The sequence below is a fragment of the Corvus brachyrhynchos genome, unplaced genomic scaffold, assembly GCF_000691975.1.
Source record: "Corvus brachyrhynchos isolate BGI_N302 unplaced genomic scaffold, ASM69197v1 scaffold542, whole genome shotgun sequence".
Taxonomy (NCBI): domain Eukaryota; kingdom Metazoa; phylum Chordata; class Aves; order Passeriformes; family Corvidae; genus Corvus; species Corvus brachyrhynchos.
The window spans coordinates 98,818-112,329 of NW_008236766.1; the positions used below are offsets into that span (position 1 = coordinate 98,818).

At 36.1% G+C, this 13,512-nt stretch overlaps 1 protein-coding gene across 1 annotated transcript in view; it reads right to left on the bottom strand.

Moving 5' to 3' along the window:
* Positions 1-2,366: 2,366 nt before the first annotated feature.
* The window catches only part of PDE3B (phosphodiesterase 3B), an 88,444-nt gene continuing 77,298 nt past the window's right edge, over positions 2,367-13,512 (bottom strand). The window contains 8 exon segments of the mRNA XM_008644883.2: positions 2,367-3,982; positions 4,323-4,572; positions 5,847-6,008; positions 6,244-6,447; positions 7,838-8,028; positions 9,674-9,787; positions 10,530-10,641; positions 12,773-12,907. Coding sequence (XP_008643105.1) covers positions 3,756-3,982; positions 4,323-4,572; positions 5,847-6,008; positions 6,244-6,447; positions 7,838-8,028; positions 9,674-9,787; positions 10,530-10,641; positions 12,773-12,907 — 1,395 coding nt within the window. The 3' untranslated portion in view covers positions 2,367-3,755.

Genomic DNA, 13,512 nt, shown 5'->3' on the forward strand with positions numbered 1-13,512 from the left:
TTCCTAAAACTTGTATGACAGCTTAAGTTGTCATAATTGCATCATTATTTCCATTACCATTTTCATTTCATTTCTAAAAATCCAGGTATTCTGACTTGATAAAGACATACTGTTTCCATATTATTTCGAATACAAACTCTCCTGAGACAATCAACAGTGTCTCTCTTCTGAATATCTGTAGTATATTCGTGTCATCCTTACCTCTTCTTTCTGGTTCTCATCATCCAAGCTAATTCCATCCTTTCAGTCCAAAACATGTCTCTCAGGCTGGGATTCCTGCTCTCGCACTCACCAGAGTATGAGACACTTCCAGTTCTGCACATCTCAAGTTTTTTCGGACAAAAGAGGAAGTGCTGCCGTGTGAATGTTGGTGCCACAGAGAATCACAGGATGGGTCAGGCTGGGAGGGACCACAGTGGTCATCTGGTCCAACCTCCTTGCTCCAGCAGGGTCATCCCAGTGCTCATGGCACAGGATTATGTCCAGACTGTCCTGGAATATCTCCAGCGAGGGAGAGCCCACGCCCTCTATGGGCAATAGCACACTCTGGATTACCTCAAATTCTGTCTATGCTTTCAGAGGATCCAGAAGCCCAGATTCAACTAAGTCTGCCCAGGAGCAGGCACCAAAGCTAAAACTTTGAGCTCTTGAATTCTGCTAACTCCTTTTGCTGATTCACCTGCCATAGGTTGTGGTCAAAGCTGGATGCAAATACAAAGAAATGGTTCTATGCACAGAGCAAATCAGGTCTTACAGAAACTTTGTTAGTCTGGACTTACCTGAAGCAATGCTATACCATTCCTTTCATTTTAAACCTTACACTCACCATTTTACTTTGTCATAGAGGAAGAACTCACAGGAAGAGGTTCCAAGCAATTCATTTTGACTGGTTTAGCAGCTCCTTCACATCCAGAGGACTCCAGAAGCACGGAGAGAATTTTGTCCTTACAGAAAGTTTGGTAGGTCTAATTCTGTAAGTATGGGTGCAAGTAATCCAACATACATTGTAAAAGAAGGCAATGAGAAGATGGGAGACTCAAACCTGACAATATTATACATAAAAGTTGTATTCCTGCATGGCATAAACATCAGTGTAGGCTAATTTGGTCCACTTGTGGAAAAGAAAATTTAAAAAGAGGTAGCTTTGCATTAGAAAGTATTTTAAGTGTGCTCCTTTGTGTGGTTTCCAGCACTCCTCAGCATCCCCTGGTAGCTGTGAATTACTGAAGTGTGATCACAGGTTTAAGAGTGATATGCCTTGTACGGGGATATGTTATTTTGGACAACAGCCCGACCAACATTCAGAGGACCCTCCACTACCATTTTTGAAAGATTTAAGACACGTTTGGTTACAGCCACATCCACTTCTGCAAACGTGCCCTGAACCAACCTTTGTTAACTTTTTTCTATTCTTTTCCCTTTGCTCTTAGAGTAACAATTAGTCCCATACTGTGCACACATAAATAACAGACACTTTAAAGTGGATTTTGAATACATTCATAATTAAATATCTTTGAAGCAAGCTGTTGTAACTTGGAAATATCTAATTGGAAATACATATTAGCATTATAGTTTATGAAACACTGAGGTTTGCTGCTTGTTACTGGATTTTAAAATTGCTTCAGTATTCCTAAAGAGTTTAAGGGAAACCTGAGATAAGAAAGTTGCTGGCAAAGATGTCACCACATATAAGTCCTGCCAATGCCCTAGTAAAAGACAAAATCTTAATTTTTACCTTGTTATACTTCTGCTATTTTTAAAATAATTTCAAAGGGAAACTAAAAATGGAAACCTGGCATGTAAAATAATAGAGCAGTAACTTTAGATAAACTAATTAGTATCATTTTTCTCCAACAAAGCAAAATGATATTAAACAATATTAAAATGATATTTTATGTACACAAACACTGTCTAAATACAAAATGCTGAGAACACAGCATACTGAAAGAAGCAGATTTTTTGTAGTCTTCATATTAACTGTTAGAAGAATATATGACTGAGGAAATGTAAAATACAGGTGTATGATCAGTAAGTGCCAGCTTCAATAGTGCAACATTTTATTAATGACAGAAATATCTGGTTTTAACACTGCTCATGTTATGTAAAAACTTCAGTGGTAGTAATAATGGCAGCAAAGGGGGATTTGGCACTGAAGATTTAGCAAAAGCACATTTCAGTGGTCTTTTAAGTGCATCAACAAAAAGCTTATTAGTGAAAAATGCAAAAAAACCCCAAAACTTTCAGTTATTTAAACTGGCCAATGAAATAGCAGAATGAAAATCTGTGTAAAATAGTGTAATACAATTTACACAAAGTTATCTTTTTCTCCAAGTCAATTGATGTAAACACAAATATGCTGAGATACATTTAGAAATAGCACACGTGCATTTGGGTTTTATTAAGTTCAACTACACAGCATATAAAGGTTTAGTAATAAAAGGAACACTTTTAAAACTAGGCTTATTTGTGGCTTGCTTGTTTACTTGTAGCCTAATTTATGAATTTTTTGTTTGTTTGTTTACAAATTAGACCTTCAATGGTAGTGTTCCTAAAAATACATTGGTGTGGAATGTCTAAGTTTGTTATTTTAAAACTCAGCAATCGAAAATGTAGTACAGTGCAGTGATTTCCATCACCTTACACGAAGTTTCCATGTTCTGGTTTCCATGTGTGTATTTTGGTATGCACATCAAACGTGAAGGCAATAAAAGCTGTGTCTGTGATGAAAGAAAAAGCGTGGGGCAAATTAAAATAGCCATTTTGAAACAGTAGTTTATGTCTTTAAAAAAAAAAATCTTTAATTCTCCTACAGCTTTACATACAAAGAATAAATGAGATACGATCTTATTTCCTTAAAATTTAATATGGGAAATGGGTGCAAGATAAAAATCTATGATGTGGCTGACTTGTTTTAAATGTGAACCTGAGTAAGGGCACGAAATAAACATGACTTATGACTAAAAGAATAAAATTCCTTCATAATTTAAGTAGCTGAACAGGTTTTTAATGTTCTACCACAAAACAGCAAGGCAACAGATGCTAATGGCCTTGTATTCAATGAATTATCATGAACATCCACTGCAAACCTGAATATTTTCTGCAAAAATAAAACATCAGATTATGCACAATAATAAAAAGCATCAGAAATAGATGCACCTGGATTTTCTTCCTTTTTTTTTTTTAAACCACAAATATCAGAATTCAGCATTTATGTCACAGTCCTTGAACAGTTGCTCTGAGATGACTACATTAAGCACACTACTGCACTAAGTAGACACCCCACAACAGGCTTGCACTGCAGCAGTAACATAGTTTTCATGTAGGCACAGACTTTTTTCTCATTCATGTTCAAAAACAACATGAAATAAGCAACTCAAGACAATATTAGGATTCATCCCGCGGTTCCTTGTTAGCGAAAAGTTCTTGCCACTTTGGTAATCGAAGTCACTGAATGTTTTTAAAAACTGCAGGTACCTCGAGGAAGAGTTCCATATTCAGCAAGGCAGCATTATATCAGGATATTTTATACCAACTAAGGCATAAAGAACTTTGCATCAGGGTGTACAATACTCAATCTCTGAATAAAGTTTCATATTCCGTGTGGCGAAAGTGCATAGGAGTGGGATTCCACCAGAGTAGAAAGAATCCTCTCACAGTATTAAGGCCTTTCGATTTTGTGTGAGCTGTGTCAGGCTGAAGTCAGCACAGTGGAAAAAAAATAGGCTGTCATCACACTGAACACCACTGGAGTTCCCTTAGCATGTCTTGTCTTCTCCTAGTTGTCGTTCATCATCTTCATCAGCTTCCTCAATAACCTGAATGTCATCTGCTTGAGGTAAAGATGAGATTTCAGTCAGCAGTTTGGCTCCTTCTGTTTTATTTTTTTCTTCCTCTTCAATCACTTTCTTCCATATTTTGTGATTTTCACTGAGGTGGTGTATTAGCTGGCAAAATATTCGTCTACCTTTTTTTCTTTGAGCTTCTGTAAAATTATAAGCATATTGGATTGTTTGACATTCCAAGTAATTGTATTTCGCACATACAAAACTAATGACAGATTGCAAGACAGACATAAATTTGAGCAAGGCATATGGATGATTATTCTGAATATTTAAACAGTGGCATGGCAAAGGATATCACCAAGTTTCTGTTTCAAACTGCAAGTCTCCTGGTAGCACCAAAATTTTTATTGAAAGAGGAAAATTTATGAAGCAGCATAACAGCAAAATCTACAAGATTTGTACAGCACAATTTTAACTGTCATCTCTATGTCTGAAGCTACTGAATGAGAACTACACACCAACTGAAATGCAGAAACTTACTTAAAATAAGATCATCTTCCATTTCTTCATCATCACTCTCTAACTGTGCACCATCGTCATCCTCAGTGCTTTCTGCATCCTCCTCCTCTTCATCAACCCACTGCCCTGGAAGCAATCCAGCTGCATTGTAGGAATTACAAAGGGGGCCAACTATGTGAGTGATGAAAGATTCCTGCAGTTTCGCCAGCTGGGGAGAAGAACGATCCATGAAGGGGCTTATTGGTAATCCAAGACTTGCTTCTTCATCACCCTGAAAGAGAAATGAAAAAGCTTATCGGAATTTCTCACAAAATTAACTTTAAATTTTTATTTTAAAAATTGCTATTAATGAACCAAGTAACCTACAACTTCCTCACGAGGGGAAGCGTAGAGTCAGGCACTGATCTCTTCTCTCCAATGAGAAGTGACAGGACACAAGGGAACAGCCTGAAGTTGGGTTAGGAGAAGTTTAGATTGGATATTAGGAAAAGGTTCTTCACCCAGAGGGTGGTTGGGCACTGAACAGGCTCCCCAGGGCACCGGCCACCGCACCAGCCTGACAGAGCTCAAGAAGCATTTGGACAGTGCTCTCAGGCTCATGGTGTGATTTTTGGGGTGTCCTGGGCAGGGCCAGGAGTTAGACATTGATGATTCTTTTGGTCCCTCTGTGATTCCACGAACCATCACAAGGATTGTATCTTTTTACTGGCGACAATAATATGGACTAAGTGAATGTAAATGTAATTAGGCCAGTTTAAAATAAAGACACATTATGGCTCGGACTTGCACAGTCCACAATCCTCCCTTCAGCTTATGCCTGGATGGAGAACTAGCTCTACTGGAGCTGCTATTCCTCTGCCTTCACAGGATGGCTTCAGAGGAGGCAGAGACTCCACTTCAATTGCTGAGCTGGTGGACAGAGAAAATGGCAGAGTGATCAGCCACAGCAAGGCACTCTGGTAATGGCATCCCCTGCAAGGCCACAGACGAATGACATGAACTATAACATCCAGAGTAAAGTGGCTTGGTTTGGGTTTTTTTCCCATTTTATAAACTGGACAAGAAAAACACTGAACAGTTGCTCACAGAAAAATCTGATCTCTAATTACTTATCTCAGCATTTCCATGGACTTGATAGTTTTACAGCTGAACATACATTTCCAGCTTGGGGATTTTGCACATATTCTTTGACCTGGAAACATATCTGTGAACTTACCTTCCGAAAGTAAAAGAAGTTATTTTGGTTTATCAGCATCATCCTAAGGAAAGAAGCCCTCCCCCTCAAAAATCCCCTAATATCTGAAAAATGGAAAATATTGGCTAGGAGCTTGTTTTCTGGACACAATTAGTACAAACTAAAAGATCATGCTAGTAAGCTATCAATGAAAATATATTTCAGTATTCAGAATGAGAAGATGGAAATATCTTACCTGAAGATTTAAAACAAGGAATAAAGCTTAATTTAGTTAAACCACTGTTAAAACAAAGAATCAATCATCTGCCCATCATTAAAACAGAAGAGAAAATTGCTCTCTCCATACCCACCTGTTCATAAAATTCATTGACAATGCCTTCAGTCCATTTCAGATGTAGCTCTCTGACTTTGGCAGGGCCATTAATATCAGCCAGTTTGATGCATATTTGACAGGCCAGCAGGCGATCGTTTTCATTGCTCCATTCTATGCCATTACTGTTCATGTCATTCACCTGGCATAGGCACAAACATCAAGTTAAAACTGTTCATCGTGGGTTTATTAGGCAATCTACAAACCATCTACAGCTGGTTTGTACAAAGAAAATACTTTATTTGCGTTTTTAATAACTTAAATTTAAATAATATAAAACTTTAAATGCAAGTAAATATAACTAACAACTACTGAGAAGCAGTGATAACATCGGTATATCAAGACCAGAGCAGTGCAGACACTAAAGTGGAACAAACCTTGGCATTAAATTCTGCAAGGAAATCAAAATGCTTCTTGAGGTCTGTGGCAAGGATTGCTTCAATCACTAAGAAACGAAAACGCTTGAATTCCACGTGATCGAGGTTCGATAAAAAGTTGTATTCTGGTTGTGATAAGAAAAGATTCCAGGCAGATGCAGCATGGTGATTTTCTAAGACTGATCTGTCATTGTAGAGAACAGCCTACAGATAAAAAAACCCAGAATATCGTAAATTACACAGGAAAATTTTAAAGTTATAATTAAATATTCTGAAGTTTCAGGGCTAGTCAGGAACTACATTAGGCAAAAAAAAAAAATAGAAATTATATTTTGCCTTCTAGTTTTTGGGTTAAAGCGACACGAAAATGACAGATGAGGGGGAAAAAAACCCCCAAACTTAACAATTAGCAAAGTTCTTTGATTCTTTAAAAGTCCTTAACAATGTCCTAGTGACATCTACATTCAGACTGTAGGCACACATACACAAACCACTTAAGACTTTGCACAGTGTATGTGTGGAGCAGTGTGTGTTTTATGTCAAATAGTGATGAAAAAAAAACCAAGAAAAAGAAATCTAAGTATATGCTTTTAATTCCTCTTAATTGTGTTGGAAAAACAAAAGCAAACAAACAAAAAAAACCCCACAAACCAAACCATTTAAAAACAAACAGAAAATCCCCCATCTAACAAAAACAAAGAAACAAATAAAAACATAACAAACAAAAAAAGCCACCACAAAAAGAACTCCAAAACATACAAAACATATAAGAGCTGGCATTACTGGGAAATGGTGCAAAGTATCACTAGTTTTCAAAGTGCTATGTTTAATGCTGATGCATAAAGCTAACTAAAATATAAAAGCAGCAGCGGATTTTACTCACAGCTTCCATGTTTATATAAAACACTCTATAAATAATTAATCCTGTATAGATGAAACAGAACCTGAAAGAAACCTTCATTTTGTCGATGCTTTTTGCAGTTTTTCAAAGAATGCTTATATTTTTGAAACTTGGTGATGGGTGTCTGTGTTGTTTGCTTTTCTGCTTCCTTGCATGCTATTTTCAGCAGAAATACATCTCTGCCTACATCCTAAACTCTCTTTGTAAAAAGGAGTTGTTGAAAACTGATTGGAAAGTTCCCTTTCTAAGTTTTTATCTCCTAACAAGCAGTTCCAGTTTCTGATCTATTGTTGTTATTGGTGTTGTAATTATTATTTAAGTTTCCTGTCCATACCTTACTAAGAGAGATCCAAAGAGCCATCAGAGTTGCTTAGACAGACCTAGGGCCAGCTCTCTATGAAATAATCCTTTACTCTGTCCTGCACTGGTTTAGGTTGTTATTTTCATTTTTGCAAGTTGAAAGTTGTTTCTACATGCATATACAACCAATACATACAAAACACACCACAATTTAACAGGGTAGAAAAATAACAATATTACACATGTACAGTACACATTAATTTCCCCATTCCTTAAATTGGGCCTTAAACACTTAAATCCTAAATAACTTCTTTAGGGATATAGAATAGAAGAAATTTCTTTGTACTGATTTCAAACAGAAACAAATAATTTTCTGCTTAAAGAGGTTCTTACCTGAGGTGCATTTGTGGCCACTAGAAAAGCATTTGTACGTCCAGGATGGTCATAGTCGTGCATGGCAGCTGCTACATACAAAGCCATCAATTCCAAAGCAGGAACCAGACAGCCATAACTGTCATCAACAATAGGACAGCTTTTTGAAGAAGTGTAGCTGACTTGAACAGGGGCAATACCACTGGCTTCATCTAAAAAAAAAATCAAAGTACAAAAAATAGAAGATTTTTTAGAATGGTATTTCATTCATATCTGTAATACATTATGAATGATGCAGCCAGACACTGTTGTAAACATGGTATTTTTATCCTTGCTGTCATGAAGCTGAATAATTGGCAGAGACTTATATTTTGAAAAAGAAAAAGTCAAATTTATAGATAAATTAACAAATTTGAAGAAAAGCTGAAATGCCATCGAGTTGCAAATTTGTAGCACTAACAGAACGTTCTACTGTTTGTCTCCAACCTCAATTAGTCCAAGAAAAGATCAATCAGCACCTTCATTAGTATTTCTATAATTTTCCCATTTCTTGAACTTGCAAACCTACAGGAAAACCTTGGCGAGGGCAGTGGAAAGTACCACAAAAGGAACTAACTGCATGAAGTTAGAAGTATTTGCATGATAAGATTCACAGTTTTATTCTTCTCTTTCTTTTTTCTTTTTCTAGTGACAAAGTCACTACTTAAAGAAAAATAAAAAGGAATAGCACTTATTTCATCAGTGCATAATATAAGAGGAACTCCTTTTCCTTCATAAAATAAGCAAGGATTGAAATCCTGAAACTACTTACACTGGAAGAGGTTCCAAGCAATAAGACTATAATTTCTTATTTTAATTTTGCTTTTTTTTTTGTAGAAGGGAACAAAATTATTTTTATCACTTTTCTCCAGTTAAGTCTCCTGTCCCAATCCATTTAACACTTGGAGAAAGAAAAGGTGCAATCTGTAGATATGGACAAACTTGGAAAAAATGAGAAAATTCCAGCCTTTTAAAAGCCACACAACTCATGTCTTGTCTTTTTCTACTACACATATAAAGCACAGTTCTTGAAGAGAGTTTGATTTCCTCTCTTCATTTTTCCAAAATACAAACCATTTAGCATCAAAGTCTATGTTTACAATCTTTTTTTTTTTTTTTTTTTTTTTTTTTTAATCCTTCACTTACAGGAAAGATTTTGGTAAAAATTACAAATTCTTAATTAAAAAGTTAGTACTATGAAGTCATAGACAACACAAAAGCAAGTGTCATTGGAAGTAATGACACACAAAATTTGAATTTGGAGTCTGTATTACTCTTTCAGGGATGCTCTTACACAGTTATTGGTAGGGTGGTCACTTCCCTGCCTGAAAGTCTGCATGTGACACCTAATAGAAAATTCTGAAGTATTAATTTTTATACTAAAGCCATTAAGGAGAACTTCAATTACGTTAAATACTTTGGTATTTTTTCTTTGGTCTGTTTAACTTTCCAAAAAATTAAGAAATATTAGTCTAACGTATTTCAAATGCTAAAAATACCCCTGACTATGGCAGGAAACAGAGACTTCATTCAGCATAGAAAATTTATTAAGTGAACCAGTTTTCTTGGCTAACAAACTAACCATTACTCATCTAATAATTTTTCTAAAAGTCAATTGCATGATATTTCTGAACGGTGTGTGCTTTGTAATTTTTTTCTACTGCCTTATATTAAAGCACAAAAAAAAAAAAAAAAAAAAAAAAAAACGTGAGTCACAAGAATAATTAGATCTTTTCTTCCAGAATAATTTGGTTTACCTGCTGTAGTTTCATTAAAACATTCTTCAGCAAAACAAAATTAACTGATGTGAATGCATACCTATATCAGTCTCCATTATATGCTCACTACGGATTTGCTGAAATCCAGGAATGGGCCGTGTTGTCAGATACCACACTGCATGGAGAACATCCGTGGCATGGATACGATTGTGGTCTGAAAATCAGCAAGATACAATGAAGAAATATTATCTGAAATGTCATCAAAAAGAACAACAACAACAACAAAAGAAAACAAAACAAGTACAAAATGTATTATGTGATTAAATTGATTAAATATAAAAGGAAAAATTGTATTTAAGCTGTTAGTAGAGGATATATGTATCACTGAACACTTTTAAGAGGGAAATTAGATAGACATCAAGCATTCAAGTCTATGCACACTTCATCCTACCTGGGCCTCAGGAAGGGATTAAATGTCCTTTTAAATCAACCATGGTGAGAAGCAAGCACAGCTTGCAATCTAACACCTACGAGCACCTGGGCTGGGGAAACATCTGTGGAGTGGGGAAGTGTGTTTCTTGCTTTGTTTTCCAATAAATTTGGCTGCTCTACACAGCAAGATGAACAACTACCATCAAAATTCTCTATTTGCTTCTCATTTTATTAAGGACCTAAGCCAAATTTCTGTTAAGTCAGTAAATATTCTCCAAGTGACTTCAGTATGTTTGATTCAACCACTAATTCAAATTCTTTAAGATTATCTTCAAACTGCAAATTAACAAATTCGGTTTTAGAGTCTACCCACTTTGTCCTACAATTCATTAGAGCAGTTCCAAGTTCTGTCAAGTGTATTCATTAAAAACACACTAAGCTCAGACACTGCCTACCAATACAAATGCACACACTGGAGGAGACACACTGATATAAAATTCCACGTGCAGCCAGGGAGTACTTACAGGGAATATCCCGGTAGCCGTTTTCTAGCGCGCAGAAGTAATTCATGAACTCTTGAGTGGGGATTTTGAAAATTTCAAACAAGCCAGTGTCTCGAAACAAGCTATAAGTTACCTAAACAAAGATTAATATTAATTGAATTCTGAAAGGTATACCAATGCATGTTCAGCTTTTTCAACTTTGAGAATATTCTTGTTTTTAAAATTTTACGTGCCAACAGACTTTGAAATTACTGAAATTCCACTAAAGATTATCAGAATGCTATTGTCATAGAGATATATTTAATAAATTTTTAGTGCAAAAATGTGTATTTTATGATCCTCTCAATAATAAAAGCTTTTATTTCCTTACTGATAAATTCTATGCACAACTGATTATTTTTAATAATATTGCCAAAATTTTTTCGTAAGGCTAAGTAAGTCCTGCTTTATTCCGTTAGCGACCTAAAAAGAAGAAATTTACATTCTGATTTATTATTCAAAACTTTGAATTACTTAATTATAGCAGCAGAGTCATTAACAATAAAACAAAGAGAAACAAACAGCACCAGCCCCTCAACACTGTGGTTATTTTTGAGACTTTGACAAAGGGATCCTAGTTCTTGTGTTTATTATGACTTGAGTGTTTTTAACAAAACTAGCTGGTAAATGAATAAGTATTTCAAAAAGGTACTCAGAATATCCAATTATGTATATGAAGCATATGTTACGGTTTACATGGAGAACTTAGTGTACTTCAAAGCCTAATCCCGCCCCCCCCAAGGCTAAAAATATTTTTTAAAACAAGTCACTGCTACTCATTTTTATAACTTTTTTTCCTAGACATAGCAGAGGAACAAGAAGTTCTGAAATGTGAGAGGTGCTCACAGGAACAGGAGCAGCAAAAGAAGGAGACATCACTCCTTCCACCTGGCCCAACCTTTCCCCTTTCACATACCCAGTCTGAGAACCTTACAACTGATGAGGGTAAAATGCACTTTTTAATTGGCTGCTAAATAAGAAATGAATCAGGTGCTTAGAGCGCAACAGGCAGAAGCTCTGGGGTGGGAGGAGGAGAAGTAACAACACACACACAATCTCAGGAAGAACTAGTACAGAAATTCTGGTAGAGTTAAGGCCTGTACACCAAAGTACATAGAGGTGTGAACTCTGCCCTAGAGTTCCTCTGCACACAAATGGAATGCAAGCCCGTGTGGATCACTGAGTATCCTGCACTAGAAAAACCACTCAAAAGTGGTTTGGGGCATTCTAGTCTGTACATTAACACTTGTCACTAACTTGGGTGACAAAAGACCTGAAAACATTTGATCAACAAAGACTAATTGAATATTAAAAAAAAAACCAAACCAAAACCACCAAAGTACTGTGTATTATGAAAGAAAAGATGGTGTCTAATAACAAGAATTAAATTATTCCCATTGGTGTTTCCTGACTTCAGTCCAGGGGCAGGCCTGTGATTCCAGCTGCATCAGATTGCTTCCAACTTGTTTCCTTCCCTCCAGCTGATTGTTCCTAACACTGACCTTGAACAAAAGTGACGTGTTCTGTTCCAGAGTGGAAAACTAAGATACTGGAAATAAAACTATTTAATGGTCAGATCAGAAGCTCCACGATTGCTAAATCCACCCTAAGGAAGGAGACAGAAGCTTCCAGATGACCTTGATGAATGGGAGAAGCTGGGGAAGAGCAAACAGAATCCTATTCTTGCACCTGCCAGCAGGTTTGGCTTCAGCAAAATGAAACTGCATGGAAGAGCTTAGTAGTAGTCAGAAAGAGATAAAAGGGATACTACGTGCAGAAAGCAGCATGGAAAAAACATCCCACTGTTTGTAGGATCAAGAGGCAAAAGACTGCCTAAGAGATCACTTCTCTTCCCTCACGGGGGTAGCGCTGGCAGAAATATTTTACTGAAATAAAGAAAAGAGAAATGGTTGATAAACAGAGTAGTAATTCTGAAAGCAGGAGGTAATTTTGCACAGGCAATGGCATATTGTGATAAAACCCAGTCAGTGTGAGTCTAACCTATGTACATTGAGAATAAAATTCAGAAAAACTGGAGCATGTTCTCTATAGATAAACCATTTTTTATGGTTTACAATGACATGGAGTACATGAGAAGTCATATTTCTGCTTTTTAAGATAGCATTCACACATATGTGCACTACAAAACTTCTTCATGGTTTAAATAAAATACAGAAGCATGACACCTTTACATACCCTCCCTCATATAATAAAAGACAACAAACCTGGCTAAGGATCCTTCCAGACTGATCTCCCATTTCTTTTACAAGGTCAAAAATTTGGAAATTCCAATTGTTCATCTTCTCCATTAGTGAATCATGGTCTAATAACATTGTTTCTAATGAAGAGCTCTGTTCCACCTGTATGAGATTAAGATACTTTATCATCTCTAAAATAACAACGAAAACTAATTTATCAGTTGTGTTGGCAAAAAAAAGCCTTGAAAATGATAAATCATTTGTGAATTTATTGAATGGTGCTGCAACTACGGCTATGAAAAAATCATAAATCAATATCACAAATAGCACAGTTAAAGGCTTGACTTCTCCTGTTTTGGGCAGCAAATTCCAGGGCTTTCTGAGATGGCACTAGATTTTCCTTCTTATTTGTTTTTAAGCAAGATGAGTTAAAACAAAGCCAAAATATGCATAGGCTAACCCAAGATTTACTGAGCTTTAAGATTTTGTTAATTGGACGAGCTTTAAAAACACCTGATTTATAAACCCAAAATGTTAATAGCACTGTATTGAGCATTCCTTTGTAAGTCTCACTGGAACTGCTGCATCTTTCATAAACTTCCAAAGGAAAATACCAGCCAACCAGTGTTTGAGCATACCCCCTCAACATTAAATCTACACAAATCAATAGTGATCAACAAAATCAATACAATCACAACCTTTCCTATCATTTGCTAGGGACATTTATGCAAGATAGAAATAAACAGTTGTTAAAGGAAAATTTGAAC